At 52.1% G+C, this 20,272-nt stretch overlaps 1 protein-coding gene across 1 annotated transcript; it reads right to left on the bottom strand.

The window, feature by feature from the left end:
* Positions 1-208: 208 nt before the first annotated feature.
* On the bottom strand, positions 209-8,164 carry Myl3 (myosin light chain 3). The gene is made up of 7 exons (XM_050139456.1): positions 7,971-8,164; positions 5,970-5,997; positions 5,682-5,831; positions 4,424-4,597; positions 2,887-2,964; positions 2,650-2,689; positions 209-2,521 (listed from the first exon to the last, which is right to left on the bottom strand). Exons 1-6 carry the CDS (start codon positions 8,112-8,114, stop codon positions 2,661-2,663), a joined length of 603 nt encoding a protein of 200 aa, XP_049995413.1. The 5' UTR covers positions 8,115-8,164; the 3' UTR covers positions 209-2,521; positions 2,650-2,660.
* Between the last annotated feature and the right edge of the window lie 12,108 nt (positions 8,165-20,272).

The raw sequence follows: 20,272 nt of genomic DNA, 5'->3' as shown, positions 1-20,272 counted from the left end.
ATAGATAGAAGATAGAAGATAGATAGATAGATAGATAGATAGATAGATAGATAGATAGATAGATAGATAGATTAAAAATGTGAATGATGGGGTTGGAGGGAGGTGAAGAGTACATCCTGCTCCTGCATAAAGTGAGTTTCAACTCCCAGCACCCACTTGGTCACTCACAATCATCCGTAACTCCAGGGATCTGATGCCTGCCCTTTTTCAGTCTCCATGGCTACCAGGCATACACACCGTGCACATATACACACACAGGTGAAAGACTCATACACCTAAAATAAAAATAAAAAGTCTTTTTGTTGTGTATGCTATTTCATTGTATAAAAGATGCCAAGCGTGGGTGGGGTCGGGTCGGGTGACAAGTCCCATCCTCAGCACCATTTTGCTGGTTGATTGGCTATTTGAATATCTTTAATTTTTAAAATCACATTTGTTTATGTTGGAGGGGGTGGGACATATATCTCACAGCACCTGTGTGGAGGTCAGAGGACAACTTTCAGGAGTTGCTCTCTCCTTCCACCACATGGGTCCCAGGGATCAAACTCGGTCACCAGACTTGGCAGCAGACATCTTTGGCTACTGAGTCATCTCATTAGTCCCGTGCAGATCTTTTTTAAATTTTATTTTAATCTGTATTTTAGCACTAGAGGTTGCATGTTGAGCCTTGTAGAAGCACTCTGCCACTGAGTTCTATGCCCAGCCCCATATCCATTTTTTTTTTCAAGAGAGAGTCTCACTATGTAGACCTAGCTGGACTCAAACTCACAGAGATCCACCTGTCTCTCCTGAGCACTGGGATAAAGTCCCAGGCCACCATGCCTGCTTGTGTCCATCTTCTTTATAGATGATTACTTAGGTCCTTTGCCCGGGTTAATCAGATTGTTTCTGGGGTAATTTATATGTTCTTTACATACTCTGAATATTAGTACCTGTCCTTCAAGTTTTCGTCACATGCTAGCCTCTCATATAATCCCTGACCTCATCATTTACAAGTGAACCAGCTCCCAACTCCATCCCTTCTGCTCCTTGCTACCCACTTCAGTGCCTATGCTCCCAAGTTTGCTTCCACGTGCTCACATGCACACACACACACACGCATGCATGCACATACACGCACGCGTGAGCACACACCAAACACGCATGCACACACACACACACACACCACACACACATACGTGCACACGCACACACGCTCGCTTGCACATGCACACACACACAGGGCTCCCTCAGCCTCCCTTGTTATCTGATCTTCAACAGGTCTGGCATCTGTCTGCTGTGTGTGGGCTCTGCTCTCTCTAGCACTGTGTCCCCAGTGCCTGGACCAGAGCCTGACACACAAGTGCTCAGTGAGAGGTTAAATAGTTTGACACACTGAAAGGTTCAAATCGGAAGCAATAACACACTTCTGTGACACACTGACACGCTCTCACATACACACCCTCACAATCCTTACAAACTCGGACTCCGCTGCTGCCACACCAATACCCACAGGCGGCCTGGCTCACACGGCCTTAGAGCCTGCTCTAGAACACGCAATCTGAGCCTTCTATGCAGACACCCTTACAACAGGCCATGGCAATGAGCCTGGGTGAGGCTGCCCTGAGCTCCTGCGTCCCTCTGGTCCTGTGGGCTTCCCTAGTTCTGTATGGTACAGCCTCCCTCTGTCCCCTCTGTTCTCCAGACTTTACCCCCTCCATGGGGTGTTGTTTTTGCACCCCACCAAACCTACAGGGGCAGTCCTCTAGGCAGTCTCCTTTTGTTGTGCCCATGAAGCCCCACAGACATGACTTCCACTAAAAAACTGGGGGCAAGGGACTCACTAGCAATGACATGCCACCCCAGCAAGACCCTTGTGTTTTTACTAGGGCAGAACAGCTCAGTTTCTCCATCGGAGTCAAGGCTGGAGCTGCCGATGCTCCTTCAGTTCTGATATCCTTGGGACAAAGACAGCTCTCGCCTGGCCATTCTTTCCTTTGGTCAGGCCAGGCCACTCCCTGCACCAGGCCTGAGCTTAGGCTCCTTCAGTGACTCCTATGGCTCAGGGCCAATGGCCTGCAGTTAGTTAATTGCTCAGACAGTACTCTTGGGCTCCCAGTGGTATCCTTGTATTGAGTGGGCCCGGATGACTGCAGTCTCCCAAAGGGAGGAGTGAGGTAAGAGCAAAAGCAGAGCAGCTAGGCTTCCTCTAGCTCAGCACCATGGAACAAACAGAAATGAGCCACAGGGCAGTGGAGAGGAAAGAAAAAAGGGGGAAAGGGAGGGAGGGAAGAAGGGAAGGAGGGAGGGAGAAGGAAGGAAGAAGGAAAGGAAAGAAAGGACATCATTTATTCAAAAGGCCATAGGGTGGAGACAGAAAGGCAGTCACATCCCAACAGGGACCAGAAAAGAATCACACACACATGGTCTGGGGCCACATGCAGGAATCTGGCCCACTCCTTTCCTTTCCGAAGCTCCGGACCTGGTGTCAGCATCACGGTTGGGAGATGCGATGTCCCCAGCGTGGCCTGCCCTGGGCTTCCTGAAAGGTAGCCACAGGTTATGAAGGAAGGGCTGGATCAAGACAGCAGAACACCAACTGCAAGCTGACACTGGGGGAGATGGGGTGGGCGGACAGTGGCAATGGATGCTAAGGAGTGAGGGTCTCACCTGTGGGAGGCTCAGCTAGCCATGATATGCTTCACGAACGCTGGAAGGAAAAGGAGAATGAGAGGCTGGAACTCAGAGCAGGCAGCCAGGGCTGGAGCCGGGTACACGACCCCTCCCCAGGAGACCCTGACTTTGCTCAGTCTCCATGACTCTTCCCCAGAAGACTCCCACTTGCAGAGTTGGGTAATCCACCCCCCCCACCTCCTCCCCAGGAGACCTCCATCCTGCTGAGCCCACCTTCATAGTTGATGCAGCCATTGGAGTCTTCTTGACCAGCCATCAGTTTCTCCACTTCATCCTCCGTCAGCCTCTCACCTGGCAGGGGAGGGAGGCTGAGTCACACCACCCAGAGATGTGACTGAGGAGGGTAGGGAGGCGCTTATTCACCCTCTGAATGGTGAGTTTGCTGTAGTGGCACCTCTCCCAAGGTCATGGCCAGCCATCACTCCTATTTCCAAGGCCAGAGCAACCAATCATAGGTCAAGAAGTACAGGACCTTGAGATGAAGACCTGGGCCCTCCTGTTAGCCTAGGCATCTTTGTGTATATACTGTCCTCTGTCTCTGCCAGGATGGCAGGGTCCTCTGCCTCTCTGGTAGCAGTCTCTTGGGGGTAACCCTTTGGGACTGGTAGAAGGACCCACAGAGACTTTGACAGATGACAGTGAAAGGGACTGAGAGACTTCTCCCTGCTCCACAGACACCTGAAATCAATCTCTCTCTCTCTCTCTCTCTCTCTCTCTCTCTCTCTCTCTCTCTCTCTCTCTCTCTCTNTCTCTCTCTCTCTCTCTCTCTCTCTCTCTCTCTCTCTCTCTCTCTCTCTCTCTCTGTGTGTGTGTGTGTGTGTGTGTGTGCACGTGTATACACACGCATTGGTGTTTTGCTTGCATATATATCTGTGTGAGGGTGTCAGACTCCCCTAGAGTTACAGACAGTTGTGAGCTGCCATGTAGGTGCTGGGAATTGAACTCGGGTCTTCTGGAAGAGCAGTCAGTGCTCTTAACCACTGAGCCATCTCTCCAGCCCATGATTTTCTTTCTTTTTTAAAACATTTTCTTTTTTTTCCTCTTATTATTTGAGGTAGGATCTCACGTAGCACAGGCTAGCTTCAAACTGGCTATATAACTAGGAGTGACCTTGAATTTCTACTCTTCCTGCCTCCCTCTCCCAAGTGCTGGTATTACACACATGCACCACGGCGCTGAGGATCCAACCCAGGGCTTCCTGCCTGTTTGGCAGCCACATTCCTAGCCGAAGTCTGTAACCTTCTGACTGTATTGTACTGTGCTGTTCACTGGCAGAGTACCAACTGTGGTGACCCAATCATTCTTCACATACACATGTGTGCGCGCTCTCGTGTGTGCGCACACACACACACCTTAAGACCACCATAGGGTTGAACACAGAAGTTGTTCAATAAATGTTTTTTACATGAAGTTCGCTTTGAGGTGACCAGGTACCTCATGGTGGAGATGACAGTGGGAGGCACCTACAGTCCACAGATATCACAGGAGTGTCACCTCCTTGGCCACAAGAAACAATGGACACCAGGAGTACCGTCCTGTCCCATCTCCAGAGCTGTCCCCGCCCTCACTGTGGGTTCTTCTAGCTTCCCTTCTGCCACACCTCAACGGTATTGCCCCCTCTTGCCGCTAAGGCGCCGTGACTATCATTCTGTCTGTTTCGGTGTCACAGATGAGACACAGTGACAGGTGACACAGGGTTTCCCCCAGGATTCCCCAGAGAAGGAGATGGTAGAGGAGGGGCTGCCCTCACCCAGCGTGGCCAGCACATGGCGGAGCTCTGCACCCATGACCGTGCCGTTGCCCTCCTTGTCGAAGACCCGCAGCCCCTCCACGAAGTCCTCGTACGTGCCGGTGTCCTTGTTCTTGGAGACGTGCTGGAGCATGGGCAGGAACGTTTCAAAGTCCATCATCTTGGAATTGAGCTCTGCAGACAGATGGTCCCAAGTCCCGGCTTAGAGGATGGTCGGGTACAGCCTTCCCCCATGCCCAACGCCGAGGGGCCATCCCTCTCCCACGGTTCCTGAGTACCCTGGTGCAAGTGCTGGGGACAAAGCGCGTCAGCACCCAGGGCATAGATAATCTACCAAGAAATGCCTGGGTTACATAGACCTTTGCTATCCCCAAGTGGGTCCAAGGTGGGCTCTGTTCTCTACTCCTTTCTCTCTCTCTCCCTCCCCCCACCCTCTGAGATCTTACTACATATCTCATGCCAGACTGAATCTTACCATGTAGACCAGGCTGGCCTCAATTTTATGGCAGTCCCGTTGCCTTCACCTTCCCAGTGTTGGGATTAGAGGTGTACACTACACCTGTATCTTGTAGACTTTGGACATGTGCCATCCTTCCCTGTCTAGGTAGTGCCAAGGATCAAGACCCAGGGTTTCCAGTAAGCTAGGCAAGCATTCTCCCAAATGAACAACATCCACAGTGTTCCTTTTCCCCTTTTGAGATGTAGCCTCACTCTGTAGCCCAGGCTATCCTGGAGCTATGTAGCCTAGACTGGCTGTCAAGTCATAGTGACCCACCTACCTCAACTCTTCATTCTTGGGTTTGTAGGCCTATATCACCATACCCTGGTCTCATTTCTTATAGACCTTACCCTATCCACCCCCTGTGGACACAGTTGAGCCCAACAGAGGCCCTCCCTGGACCTATGATGAGGGGCTGGGTGTCACTCTTCCTGAGTCAAACCAAGTAGCCAAGGCGAGGGGAGTTGACAAAGACCCACATAGGGATTCTGAAGGCTGGCGTAAAAACAAGCAGCCATGTCCCCTGACTGACCCTTGCACCAGCATGGAGCACTAGGGTCCAACCCTGTGGCCAGAAAGGGTCCAGCACACCCATTCTGCTTGTCTCCTACCACCATGGCCTGGTCGCCAGTCTCACATCCTCATCCCAATAGCAGGAGAAAAATTAGGAAGCAGGTCAGTGAGGTTCCCGTGACACCCGATAGCCGCCCACCCTGGCAGTCCCCCCTGGGGCTGGCACTAAGGGGCAAGGTGTACTACCTTCCTGCTTGGGCTTCCCCAGGACACGGAGCACTTCTGCCTGGGTAGGATTTTGACCCAGAGCCCGCAGGACATCCCCACACTGCCCATACGTGATCTTCATCTCGCCCTTGGGGGTGCGGTCAAACAGTTGGAAGGCTTCCTTGAACTCTGTGGGAAAGGGCAAAGAGCTCTGGATACTCCCTGGAGGATCCCACCCCTCTCTCCACCCCATTCCCCCTCACCAGTGATTTGAATTGGGAACCCCTGGTCCACCCCACCACTCCCTGGGCTCAGGATCCTGCTCACCTTCGATCTGTTCGGGCGTGAACTCGATCTGCAAAGAAATCCAAAGACTGAGTACCTTTGGGTCATCGTGGGCCACCTAGGTCTCAGGCCCCTGGCTGTACCAGCCTGTCTGAGAGCAGCTGCACAGCCTTTACCACCCAGGACCTCATGCAGTCTCCCTAGACGTCCTCCTGCTGCTGCAACAGCCTCGCACACCTGTCCAACCCAAAGGCTTTGGGTCTGTGTGGAATCAGATGGTGATATCAGGCCCTGCCAGAAACGCTCCATGTTGCAGGCCTCACCAGGCTGACTTCGGGGGGGGAGGAGCAAGCATCCGGCTTCGGGCCAGAGGCTATGTCAGCATGGAAGCATGTCTGTGGACAATCAAGTCGCATGCTTGTGCCCATGTGTGTGTGTGTCCCTCACAGATCCCCTTGGGGCTCTCAAGGCTGGACACTAATCCCCAAAGCCCTGCCTGTGGCCCCAAGGCAGCCCCCCACTCCAGAATAGCACAGACACAGGGCTGTGGAGCATTCTGAGGCCATCATGCCCCGCCCCCCGAGGTCAGGAGGCCTCCTGGGACCCAGCAGCCCCCTCCCCATCGGCTTCCAGTCTATTTTTACCACTGCAGTCACTCTCCCCAAAGTCAAGGTCACATCAGGGAACGGAAGTGGGGGAAAAGGGCATGGCTGGCACCTGAGAGCCCCTCCACCCTCCATTGTGCACAGCACTGCGCCGAAGGACACCCCTTTCCTGTCCCCTGCTGTGGGTGGCCCTCCAATCTGAGGCTCAACCCAGTACGGAGAAAAGCATCATTCCTGACTCTCTGGGAAAACCTGGGGAGACAGGACTCCCTGACTTCTGGAACAGGCTCTACCCTTCTCTGCCAGCCGGGGAGACAGAACAGCAGAGGAGGGCCCTCTTCGTTCCCCTCTTTTGAGACATAAATTTGTGCCGGTCTCGTGCCTGGTGAGACTGGACAAAGCCACCATGGGGTCTCAGGGGAGTTGTAGCCTTACAAGGCATGCTCAGGACACATTCTAGGGCCTAAGGGTGACAGACGAACAGGGAGTCAACTCTGGGCTACAGCAGTCTTACAAGTGGGGGGCTCATGGTTCCATTTCACCGTTGAGGACACTAAAGATTCGAGCAACTAAGGTGGAACTGAGTTGACTACAAACCCAGAGAACATAGGCGGTGCCTCTGGGAAGAAGAGTGCAGGACCGGATGCAGGCTCTGTCAGAGCCACTCAGGGCATGGTGGATGTGTTGGGAAGGAAAGGACTCCTCAGGCCCCTCAAGAGGCAGCCAGAGCAGCGGTGGCCACTGGCCAGCTGAGAACAGGACGCAGGCTGCGTGCTGCTATGCGGATGCCACAGGTGGCAGGCACGGCTCGCCCTCCCAGTTTAGACTCTGGGAAAGACAGCCGGGCCAGGAAAGCTCTTGGGGCTGCTTGGTCGTGCTCCACAACCGGCTTCCTGCACGACTTCCAGAGCCTCCCTTTCCAGCCTTTCCTCCTTTCTCCCTAGCTAAAATGAAGCCCAGGAGGGACCTGCCAGCTCTGGGGTTGGGGATCTTGGCAGGGGTGAGTGTCACCCAGCCTGGGCAAGGCCCTGATTTCCCTTACACACTATTCCACCTGAGGATGCTTGATATGGACTCGAGACCCCCAACCGGCGTGCAGCCAGAGAAGGAAGAGCCCTGTAGAGTGGGGGACAGCTGGTTCCAGGATTTCCTAAAGGTGCAATCCAGAAAGAACCAGAGAAGTCACCAGAACTCATTCCTCGGTCCAGACTCTCCTCTTACTGTATAGGGACCTCTGGGCAGCCTCAGGGCAGGCTCACCAGCTGACTGACCACCAGCCCTCCTCCCTTGGTCCTGCAGATGTCTGAAGCAAGCGGTCTTGTTTAACCTCTGCACAGAAACTGCCAGCTTCTGGGGTCTTATCCGCCATGGTAGGTCCCACTCTGAGATTCGCTCATTTGCTCTGTTCCTCCTGCTACAATGTGACTCCCTCACTCACCTTAACCTTGGAAGCATCAAACTCTGCTTCCTTGGGGCGCTCGGACTCAGGTGCAGCGGCAGGTGCAGCTGCAGGGGCTGGAGCTGCTTTGGGGGCAGCAGCCTTGGCATCATCCTTCTTGGGTTCTGGCTTCTTGGGGGCCATTGGCGCTGTAATCACAGAGAGGTAGAGAGAAGGAAGGATGAATAGAGGAGGGTGGGTGAGCCTTCTGCCACCCTGGGCTTTATCTTGCCCATATACCTTCTGACCCCAGCCCCACCCCTGCTATGCACAATAGGGACAGGGCCATAAAAGGACATTGGCTCTGCTCAAGGGGCTATTTTGGGTCCTGGAGAGGGCATTGTTCGGGCCCAGGAATGGGTGGGGGAGGGGAGGGTGCTCCATTCCCCAGTCACCTGTTGGGGAGAGGGAGGGGGAGGGAGACAGAGGCCATTGCTCAGCCTGTGCTCCAAGCACACAGGCACACAGACATAGACAGATGGACAGACACAGAGAGAGAGAGAGAGAGAGAGAGAGAGAGAGAGAGAGAGAGAGAGAGAGAGAGAGAGAGAGAGAGAGAGAGAGAGAGAGAGAGAGAGAGAGAGTTATTCTTCTGCCGGCTAATACATAATACATTTTGGACAGGTAAAGGTTAGGAAAGTGTGTGCCGCAGGCTTTGCACCATGGTAGGGGCTGCAATGACCTAAGGGTCACTCTTGAGTTAAACTTTGCACCTGGACATTCCAGGTGCTGTGTTCAAGAGCAAGGGGAGATAGGTATGGATGTCTGTACAGGCACCTTTCCAGACAGGGGTTCCCAGGCTGAGTGGGTGGTGGGAGGTATTTGGATATTTGTATATGTTGTCTGGCTGTCTCTGTGCCAGGGTCCGTGAGTGGCCGGCTGGGTCTGGGAGAAGGTTCTGTGTCTTGTCTCTGTGGGTCTGTTTCCAGGTGTTCACGTTCATGTCTGTCTGTGTGTGTCTGAGTGAGTGCCTGTGATGTGGGCTCTGTGTGTTTATGTCTGGGTGTTTATACGTACTGGTGTGTGAGTGAGTAGCAACAGCAGCCAGCTGCAGCCCAGTCATGGGGTCCTAGGGTCTCCAGGAACAACCCAAGTGCAAGCAGAAAGGGTGGCGCTCCCTCGAGGACTGTCCTCCACACCAGTTCAAACCTCCTTTTACAGCTCCTGCCAACCCGAGACTAGTGTCTCAAGTTCCCCCCCCTTGCTTCTCTCTGACTCTCCCTGTGATGCCTAGTGCCCATCTTTCCCCGCATACTCCAAGGTCTAGCCTCTTGTTCACCCCTAGTTGCCCCCACACCCTCCATCCCTTCCTGATTGCCCCTCCATTTGCTCTCTCTGGAGCTTTTTGCTGCTACTCCTCCCATTATCCCATGCTTCCTTCTGCTCTGAGGGATCCTGCATCTCTGAGGGATCCCAACATGCTGGGCAAGGTTTGCTCCTAGGTGCCAATCTAAGAGTCTCGCTCCTCAATGCCTGCTCCTAAGGTTCACCCCACAGGGCACAAACAACAGTGTCCAGCTCCTGGAACCAGATAGCTATGACATAGCACAGCCTGGCCAGGCCACCACTTGGAGAAATGAGAGACTGAGGTGGCATAAGGCCCTTCCAGCGCAAACTCCGAGTGAGGACATCTTGCAAACACATTGGGTCCTGTTCCCGCCTAGTGTCTGTGCATGTGGGGGGAGAAGGGGTGTTCCTAGTTATTTTTAAGTGCCTGAAGCCTTTGATAGAAACTTCAGAGGCAGCGCCTCCCACCCTGAGTCCCAGGGGACTTCTCAGGCATGAGAAAGGGTATAACTCAAGCTAAGACAAGGTATCAAGGCTTCAACCTGGGGCCCCCACCATCTTCCTCCTGGACCCTGGCTCCTCTCATCTTGTCACTCAGCCTTCCAATGAAGGAAGGGACAACAGTCCAGGGCTGAGTCCCCATCCCTGGCTGGAACACATTCCTCCCTTCATCTGGAGGGCAGAACACCCCGCATCTGGAAATCTGACAATATCCGGGGCTGGGAGGGGGGAACAAGTTTTTCACTTTTCTTCCAGATGTTTGGCAAGAGTATTGAGAAAGAGAGAAATGGGGGAGGGTCCACAGAGACATCAGAAATACCACAAAGGAGAAGACAACCCAAGGTTGTATGTATGTATGGAGAGAGAGAGAGAGAGAGAGAGAGAGAGAGAGAGAGAGAGAGAGAGCACTTTGTACCACCAGACTGCCCAGACCAGCTGACCCTTAGCACCCCCACCCAACACAACTAGCCCTAGACGGGGCATCATCTACCCACAAGCATAGCCAAGACACTACCCAAACCCCTTTCATTGAGTAGGGCAAAACTGAGCCCCAGGGTCGAGGATGCATACACAGGGTGACTCAGACTTTCTGCCCCGTTTTGTTCACCCTAACACTGTTACCCTTTGGAAAGCGGCTCAAACAGAGGTAAGTGCATAGCAAGCCCAACCAGGGCCTCAGTTTCTAGTCTGTGTCTGTGATCTGTACTAAGAGGCTCATGTAGTCAGAACCACACGGCACTCTCTTCCCCTCTCTGAGCTGGTGAAAGGGAGAGGCGTCTTGATCCCATGTCCTCATACACAGGGCAGCTGTGACCATGAAGAGAAAGTACACGGAACGCCTTCCTTCCTCCTCAGGGCTCAAATGGAGGTAAACCTCTGCTCGAACTCCGACTCTCGGCTTGCCCAAAGAAGTACTTTGCACACTTTGACCGGTACCCAGCACCCAGTAGGGGCTCTTCCAACCCCTCCCAAAGCCAGCCTCTCTACAACCAGCATGTTTGGTTGGCTAAAGGCAGGAGCAAAAGCATGGTGAGCAGGTGGGCAGGCCCTGAGGGGCCTGGAGAACCAAAGGGTGGGGTTCTGAATCCCACCCCCACCCTCCCCACCCCCACACCCCCTACCCCCGGCTCTGACATCTGAGCAATGGCCCAGCCGAGGACAAATTGTTAGCTAAGCTCCACAGTCCTGGGGTGAGGAGATGAGACATCTCACGTTTCTTTGCCCCCTGGGCCCTGTCTTCTGAGATGCTTGTGGGTCTGGGTAGGAAAGTCCCAGGACACGGTTGTTATGCCCAGTCTGTGGAAACCCCAAGAGACCACCAGGGAGACCAACTCACTAAAATGCAAAAGCAAAGTTTATTGTGTGCACAATACAAGCTGGCAGGGACCTCGTCAAAGCAACTGGCACAGTAACAGCAAGAGGAGGTACCCGCCCTTCTACAGGGCCTTATTTAAAGGCAAAAGCCAGAAAAGTTAGATTAGCAGGGTGTGAGGGACGGGTTCATTCCTGATCAACTCACATCTAGGGGCTGTTCGGAAATTTTATCTTCTAACCTTGGCTGCTGCTTGTCAAGTTTTCTTGTCGGCTGAACTTCAGGTGGGGGCGTTCTGCAGTTATCTGTACTTTCCAGGTGGCTACCCTGTTACTTTTGCACCTAGCCATTTCTGAGGACTGGAATGTTTTACAGGAAATATCTTACACAAGACACAAGATGGAAGTGGAGGACAAAACAGAGGAACTTTGGGTCTTCATTCTCCCCTGCTCTAGTAACTCTAGTGAACCCAGTCATGGGTTCCTGACAGTTGGCTCATAAGTATCTTCAGTCCTGAGGGGTCTATAGATTTGTGATCTCTGGACCATAAGTTGTATTGTACCCAATCTGTCTTTCATAAATTTTACTAGCTGGTTAAGAATGCAAGGCCCAAAAGTCAATAACAAAAGCAGAATTACCAGGGCTCCCAATAGAGTAGAGAGTGGTCAACCAAGGGAGCTATTAAATCAGGTTTCAAAGCAACCCTGGCTGGCCTCATGTTCCCTTTTCTGCTTTCCCATCCTTCTCTAACTTTAGCCATGTTGTCTTTGATTATTCCCAAATGATCTGTCTTCACAACATTCTTCCCCTAGCGCTGCACAGAGCCCACCCTGCTGTAAGAAGAGAAGATCTAATCTCCTCCTGTTCTGCAAGACTACCTCCACCAGGGGATGAGAACTCCTCTAGGTGGGAGATGGATTTTTCTATTTGTTCTATATCCACATCTATGGCAGCAATAAGCTGGAATAATATTGATTCTGGTTACTAGTGCTGAGATTCCCGTGCCCAATCTTCCCAGGCTAGCACCTAAAGTAGGCTAAGGGTGAGTGTTGGCATAGGCTCTCTCCTATGTATCCATAGCCGTGAGGGTTGGCTCCATCCTTACTGCATGAGGTCTAGGAACCCCTGATCGGTGTGATAGGTTATTCTCAGAATGAACCTGACTAGTACACAATATTCCCTGGTCTGGTTTGGACTTTGATATGCACACAAGGGAAAGCCCCATGGAGCAGGCCCACCAAGTGTGACTGTGTGGGAGCAAGTACTGATCCTGTGTGAAACTGTGGGTAGACAGTGAAGAATTACAGATAGAAGCTTTATCTGGGGGAACCTGTCCTATACATAGTCCCTGTCCAGTTCCTTGTTCTAGGGTAAGGCTTTGTCTGCTCTGTTGTCACCAGCAGTGATTGATGTCAGCTGTCGTGGAAATGGTGGCACTAACTGCTAGCCCCTCCTGTCACAACAGAGCCAGCAAGCTTTGATCAAACTGGGCTGGGAAACATTCAGTACCAGGTACAATTTACCCAGCAGATCTATTAAGGGTGCTCGTGTCCCATCAATGGGTTGAAGGTTGACGTGATCATGAGGCTAGATAGAGCTGACATTTGCCTGACTTGGTTGTGGAGTCATCCCCCTGAATGGAACTCGGGGTGATAGGCTAGGGGCCTGAGGTGGATTAATGACCCAGTTGGGTCCTATCGAAACCTTAATGGTGGGTGACTGGCTTTGCAGATGGTGAATGTCAGTACTGGGTCATAGCCAGTGTGGTAGAGCTGTAGGCCCCAGGTCTTACCAGTGGTCCAATCAGTCTTTCTGCCGCCTCAGTGAATTTGATGACAAGCTGGTTGCAGCTCGCTCCAGCAGTCACCCAGGGGTAGTTGGGGTATCGCTCCTTATTATAGAAGGGTCCACAGTCAACTCATCTGCCTATGGAGCAAGTTCCTATCCCCACTGTCTTCATATCACCTGCTTTTGGACGTTAGTTAAGACCCCACTGACAGGGAGCGACCAGCTAATCCACCCAGTGGGCTCACATCCCTGTTTGGCACAGTAGGCGTCCCCACACCCCCACAAGTACCTTGTCACTCCTTGGAGCGAGAGAGGCCAGAACAGACATAGAATCCCAAGGATTGAGTTGATCCCACTATTCAGGGGTTTTGCATCCATACCTGGGGAATGGTTCCTGGTCTGAGGGATCCCACCTTTCTCCTGCCAGGTCACAAAGGTCTACACAGAGGTCAGGGAACCAAGTGTCCTTGGGGTTCTGAGCAGAAGAGGTGCTATTAGCTATGGTGCTGCCCTCATTAACAATCATCCAGATTTGGTTCCATGGGGAATGGGGGTTCTGCATGGAGGAGGAAGAGGGGACATTGGCAGCTAGTGGTAGAAACAAAATCAATGGGGCTCAACTTGAGCAACGCAGTGAAGATGCAGTTTTAGCAGATTGGAGGGATGTTAGGAAGCCTCCCACGTCCATGTGTCTCCTTTGTAGTCCTCTGAGATGGCAAACGGAGGTGATGCCGTCCACTTTGCCGTTGGCATGGTCATCAGAACAACAAATGGGCCCTTCCATCTTGGCTCCAAGGTCTTGTGCTGATGTCTGCGAATGAGGACCCAGTCGCCTGGCCGGAACCTGTGGTGCTTAGGGGGAGCAGCTACTTCATAGATGGCCCTCAACTGGGGCCAGGCCTGCTGGTGGGTTGACTGCAGCTTGCGGAGGGAGTTCATCCAGGGTGGAGACCAGGCCAGTCTGGAGGCTTGGTATCATGGGAGGGGGTATTCCATACATAATCTTGAAGGGAGTGAAGCCCATCTGATATGGAGAGTTCCTCACCCTGAACAGGGCAAAGGGGAAGAGAGTCACCCAGTCCGCGCCAATATCCAGAGCTAACTTAGTTAAGGTATCTTTTAGGGTTCTATTCATCCTTTCTACCTGCCCTGAGCTCTGGGGTCTAGAAGCACAATGGAGTTTCCAATTGATCCCCAGTGCAGTGGATATCCCTGGCTTACCTGTGATATTGTCAGACCCAATCATGACCAGGAAGCCGTACCTGAGCATGATTTCTTCAATTAATTTCTTTGCTATCACGTTGGTCACCTCGTGTTTGATTGGATACACCTTAGTCCCTCCGGAGAAGGTGTCTATGAATAGTGACAAGTACTTATATCCAATTTTTCCAGGTTTCATTTAGGAAAAATCCACTTCCTGATACATACATGGTCGAGTCCCCCTCTGTCCAGCACCAGGATTGGAGGGGAGGGTATAGCATTGGTCAATTGGCAGGCATGGCACTGAGACACAATTCGTTCAATAGCTTGGCTGCCAGTCTGATTTTTAACTTTGGCCCAAAGCAGTAGGTCCTGCATTCTGTGCGTCCCCAAATGCGAGGACTGGTGAATCTTTGTGTATGTCATGTTCTAGCTTCCTTGGCAGGATGACCTACCTATCAGCTGTTTTCCACCATCTTCTAGGGGTTAAGCCATAGGCAAGGTATGGATCCATGCCAGATCTTCAGGAGTGTATTTGGGAATCTGGAGTGAGTTCCTTTCCCCCAGGTCTATTAAGACTGGCGTAACTCTGGGGGCCATTGCTATCTCTTTGGCAGTCCTATCAGCCAAGTTATTTCCCTTCTGCATGGGTCCTGAGCCTCGCTGATGTCCAGGGCAGTTGTCCAAAGCCAACTTTGAGGGTTCCCAAAGGGCCTATAGGAGATCCTGTTTATTCTTGATTGTCTTTTCTTCAGCTGTTAGGAGGCCTCTCTCCTTATAGATTGACCCATGAATATGAGCAGGCATACCTGCTGTCTGGGTAGATGTTTAGCCTCTTTTCTTTTCCCAGTCGCAGGGCTCTAGTGAGAGGCCCTTTGTTCCCATTGGTAGGGGTTCTGCCCATACAACTTCCATAGTTGTTGTGACTGCTGCCCCCACGTACCTTTGTCCACTTAGCACGTAACTGCTTCCATCTGTGAACCAAGTGTCCTCCAAGTCCGGCAGTGGGGTATCCTTCAGGTCCGGTCTGATGCAATGCGCTTGTGCCCGTATCCCAGAACAATCATGCCACGGAGCCTCGAGGTCTGGGTCAGGTAGTAACGTGGCCGGGTTGAGAGCTGTTGGAACTTGGAACTTAATCCGAGCTGAATGAAGGAGTCATAGTGGGTCATACAGGTATTGTTCAGCCACCGGTCTGGCGGCTGCTTAAGAATCCCCTCTAATGTGTGGGGAGTGTCGATAGTCAGATTCTGTCCCAGAGTTAGCTTGTCTGCATCTTTTACCAGCAGGGCTACAGCTGCTATAATGCGGACACAGGGAGGCCAGTCCACTGCCACGAGATATAACTTTTTGGACAGGCAGGCCACTGAGCACTTCCATGGTCCCACTGCCTGGATGAGCTTCCCTTTTGCTAATCCCGTTGCTCATCCACGAACAGGTAGAAGGGCTTATTTACATCTGGGAGTCCGAGCGCCGGAGTCTCCAGGAGTTTCCGTTTCAGAGTGTCAAATGCCTTCTGTCTCTCCTCAGTCCAGGTGAAATCACCCTTGGTGGCTTCATACAGAGGTTTAGCTCTTTCTGCAAACCCAGGGATCCAGAGGCGACAGAACCCAGCAGTCCCCAGGAACTCCCTTACTTGTCTGGCAGAAGTGAGAATTGAGATTTTTAGTACTGTCTCCTTGCGGGCCTTAGAAAGCCATCATTGGCCTTCTTTAAGGATGCATCCCAGGTACATTACCTGTGGTTGGCAGACCTCCCAATAGCCGTGTATAGTAGGGCAAACCTGTAACTGCAGACAGAGAACATCCATGAAGACACAAGTGAATTTGAGGCCAGCCTGGGGTACATGAGACCTTATCTAAATCAAAACATAAAGAAACTTCTTTTTTTTAATTTTAAAGACTGGGTGTGGTGGTGCGCACCTTTAATCCCAACACTTGGGAGACAGAGGCAGGTGGATCTCTGAGTCTGGGGCTATCTTGGTCTATACAGAAAGTTCCAGGACAGCCAGGGCTACACAGAAAAGCCCTGTGATAAAAAACAGAAAGGAAGAAAGAAAGGAAGGAAGGAAGGAAGGAAGGAAGGAAGGAAGGAAGGAAGGAAGGAAGGAAGGAAGGACTGGAGGATGGCTCAGCAGTTAAGAGCATTTGCAGAAGTCCAAGTTCCAGTTCCTAGCATTATCTTGCCTGCCTGTATCTCAAGCCAATCAGACATATTTTGTCCTCCACAGGATGGATGGATATATATATATATATATATATATATATATATATATATATATATATATATATTGTGAGTGTGTGTGTGTATGTGTGTGTGTGTGGCATGCACTCATACATATACACATAAATAAATAAAAATAAAAATCTCAAAGAAAAACTTCAGTCCTAAATCCATCTCTGGAGGCAGGGAGGATGGAGGTGCTTCCTGAATAGTTGATACATTCTAATGACCACAGAGCCCCGGCCCCCGGACAGTATGAAGCAAACAGTCTTCAAATCCACCATCTGCTCACTGTGTCCTTCCTCTTCCAGTGCGCACCTCAGCTCAGGTCCCCTGCTCAGGGTTCCTTGCTCCCCAGCTACTGGTTGAGACCTTGTCACAGCTGAGAGGTAAGGGAAGGGTTCAGGTGGAAGCCGAGCAGCGAAGGAAGACTGGCCAGCAGGGGGCATAGAAGGGACAAGAACCAGCAGCCTTTGGTTTCCAAACCCAAACTCTACAATCCTAACCCAGACTCAAAAGATGAAACCGGCAAGCCTAAACCCAGACCCCAGATCAAGGGTTCGCAGCCTGAACTCAGACCCCAAAGCACAGCACACCTATGACCCAGGTCCAGAGCCTGAATCCAGACTCTAAAACCTGGGATGCCAAACCTTAAACCCAGATCCCAAGACCCAGGATGAAGAAATCTTTTTTTCTTTCTCTTCAATTTTTTGAGACATGGTCTCTCTGTGTACTTCTGGCTATCCTGGAACCCAATATGTAGACCAGGCTGGCCTCAAATTCAGAGATCCTCCTGCCTCTGACTCCCAATGTTGGGACTAAAGGCATGTGCCGCCACCACACAACAGGATGAGGAAGTCTAAAATCGTATCTAAGATCCAGGATTCAAGACTTTAAATCTAAATCTATCCTCAGGACAGGCGAATGATGACCTTCCACGCAGCCACTGCCTGCTGCATGGAGTGGACAAGACAGGCTCTGGGGAGGGCAAACTCTTGGCAGTCAGTGGTGGGTGCTTGGCAGACCTCCCTGCCAGTGTTCGAAGGGCATGAGGAATACCCCCTCATCCTATCAGAGCCAATATGGGTAGCTAAGAGTATGGTGTCTGCATGGGACAGAGGGTTGACTGTCCCTTGTGCCCAAGAGCCAGAAGCAGGGAAGGAGAGTCAGGCTCCCCATGTGTCCTTGTCCCCCAGCCACAGGCTCCACAAGCATCCTGGCCTGCCTAGGTCCGCCCCTCCTGGCTTGCAGCCTCTGGGCTGGGATGCAGGCCCACACTTCCCGGAGGAGTAGTCGAGAACGTGGCCTGGGCCAGACCCAGAGCCTTAGAAGTAGGTCAAATGTTGCTGTGCAGCAGGTCCTGGGGACCCTGTCATGGCCCAAGCAGGCCCACACACGTGTGTCACCAGAAATGTCAACTCACGACCATATGTTGAGTCCCCATGAACACAGACCCTTACTGGGGTCCCTGGGTCCCGCCTCAGTTGCACAGATGGAGGATTCATAGCCCTGGGAGGATGAGAAGGCTGCCCAGTAACTCTGGCTAGAGGTGTCAAGAAGCAGTCAGAAGGACTGGGAAAGCAAATGAATGTATGAGTATCTGTACCATCCTTTGGCCTTGGGTGAAAGTCTGACTCCAAGGAGGACTTCCCAGCAGGACTGATCAGCCACCAACAGGATGTGGCCTCCTTCCCATGGCCCAGCCCCAGGCCTGGAAAAATGGAAACCAGTGCCTAACAGGGAGGCAGAAGACTCTGCTCTTTAGACCTGGCCTCTGTTCCTCCTGGCCTCAGTTTCCCTATCTAGCCAATGGACAACGGTAAGGCAGATGATGGTGGGTTCTGAGGGCAATGCCTACTCTAAGTACCGGCCCATCCTCACCACCACACACAGGCAACTCTGTCCTCGGGCAGGCCAAACACAACTCCCAGGCCCCTCCCTTTGCCCACTGTGCTGACGGGGACCAGATGCTCCAGCCTTGTGGTTCTAGGGATGGGGGTGGCAGGGCTCAGCGGGCTGGCAGACAAGCCCTGGGTTTGGCCCAGGGACCTATAATCAGCTCCTGCCCCTCTGATCCGGGCCCAGGACTGACGCTTTGGGGCTGTGGTGTCCTGGCCGGCTGTGGCCATGGCCGCTATATTTGGGAACCTAATTCAGCACGAAGGAGGAGGTAGCAAGCCAGAGCCTCCAGAGCCTAGGGCCTCATGGGGGACAGTGTGGGGACAGCAATGTCCATACTTGGTCCTTTATGGATGGAAGGTGCATCCCTGTCTTCAGGGGATGAACTGGTCTCACAAGACTGGCATGAGGGACCTTGATATTGCCCTCACAGCTCACCCGAGGAAAAACTCTGAAACTATGTCTGAAAATACTGACCCCCTTATTGGATGCAAAAAGTAGGAATATAAGTTAGGGCTCCGCAGTCTAAGCAAATGAGAAGGGGTTGGAGCTATCGGGAGTAAATGGAGGGCTGGGAGGATGGTTCAGAGATGAAGGGTTTGCTGTACAACCACGGGGACCTGAGTTCACAACCCTGGAACGCCACATAAAGCCTGGACACAGTCATCCCAGTGTCCCTGTTGGCGGATAGGACACAGAGACAGCCTGGAAGCCTAAGGACCTGCCCGCCTGGTGTTACACAGAAGCAAGTAATAAGAGACCCTGCCTCCAACAAGATGGAAAGTCAGGACCGACCCCAGGCACATGCCATGGAGTGCAGACACCCACATTCCACCCACGAACATCACACACACGTAAACATTTTTATTTATTTTAATTAATTCTTACGTATATGAGTGTTTTGCCTAAATGTATGTGTACCACATGCATGCCTGATGCCCACAGAGACCGGAAGATGAAGATGGCACTGGATCTTCTGAGACTGCAGTTACAGACAGTTGTGAGCTGCCGTGTGGGTTCTGGGAATCAAACGCTGGGTCCTCTGGAAGAGCAGCCAGTGCTCTTAACTGCTGAGCCATCTCTCCAGTCTCCTGCAACTTTATTTATTGATTGATTGATTGATTGATTGATTGATTGATTGCAGGGTGAATGGAGCAGAAGGGAAGCTCCTAAGGAGTGGGATTTGAGGAAGAGAGGGGTCTGGCAGAGAGGGTGAGGTCTCAACATGCTGGTTAAGGTAGCTGAGAAGATGGCCTGGGCTGGGATTGAAGGTACACCTCAATCCATTTTCCTCAGCCAGACTGTCGGTGTAGCTTCCGGACAGGACCCAGCACTGCGCCCCCCCCTCCCGCAGGGCCTGTGACCGCCCTGAACTGCTTTGACATTCCCTGCCATCACGCCAAACCCTGTCCTCTCCCACCAGCAGTCTCCCAAAGAGCAAATATTTATTGTCCTTGGAAGAAAAAAAAGAAGAGTCCCCTTTTAGGATCCTTGGAAGAAAAAAAAAAGAGGAGTCCTCTTTTAGGATGGGGTCTGGAGCTGCTATATTTGAGGTTTGCAAGGGCTCAGTAGTGGCCTGAGATGACCAGAAACCCCCTGGAAAGGATGAGGGAGGGAGAAAGAGATGTCAATGTGAGCTGGTCTTGGATAAGAAGCTGCTGGCTGCCCGGAACTGCTAAGCTGGGGCTCTGCCCAGCGCTGGACCCAGAACCACATTCATCCCTCGCTTTACCTCTGTTTCCCCAAGTCTTTCCCAGATCAGGAGTGAGTGTGTGCACTGCCCTGAGGTGTGAATGTGTGTGGTTGCTTGTCGTTTGTGGTTTATGTGTATGTAACCATGGGCATGAGGGTGGGGCCACACGTGTGATTGTGTGGGAGTGTGTGATCTGGTATGCTTATACGTGTCACCAGGCTGTGACCACGCGTAGGTCAGAGCATGTCTGGGTCCTCCTGGTCTGCGTGCATGTCTGTCTGTGAGCCTGTTCATCTGTTGGCATGAGTGGGGTGGGGCCATGTGGACACAACCTCTGTTGAATGGCCAATTCAGTCCCAAATGCAAGTAAATTTAGCAGAGTTTAAAAAAAAAAAAACC

This window comes from Alexandromys fortis, unplaced genomic scaffold (assembly GCF_014885135.2).
Source record: "Alexandromys fortis isolate MF-2015 unplaced genomic scaffold, M_Fortis_MF-2015_v1.1 scaffold_36, whole genome shotgun sequence".
NCBI lineage: Eukaryota > Metazoa > Chordata > Mammalia > Rodentia > Cricetidae > Alexandromys > Alexandromys fortis.
The sequence above is the reverse complement of the archived record's forward strand: the minus strand, read 5'-3'. Positions and strand labels throughout refer to the sequence as shown.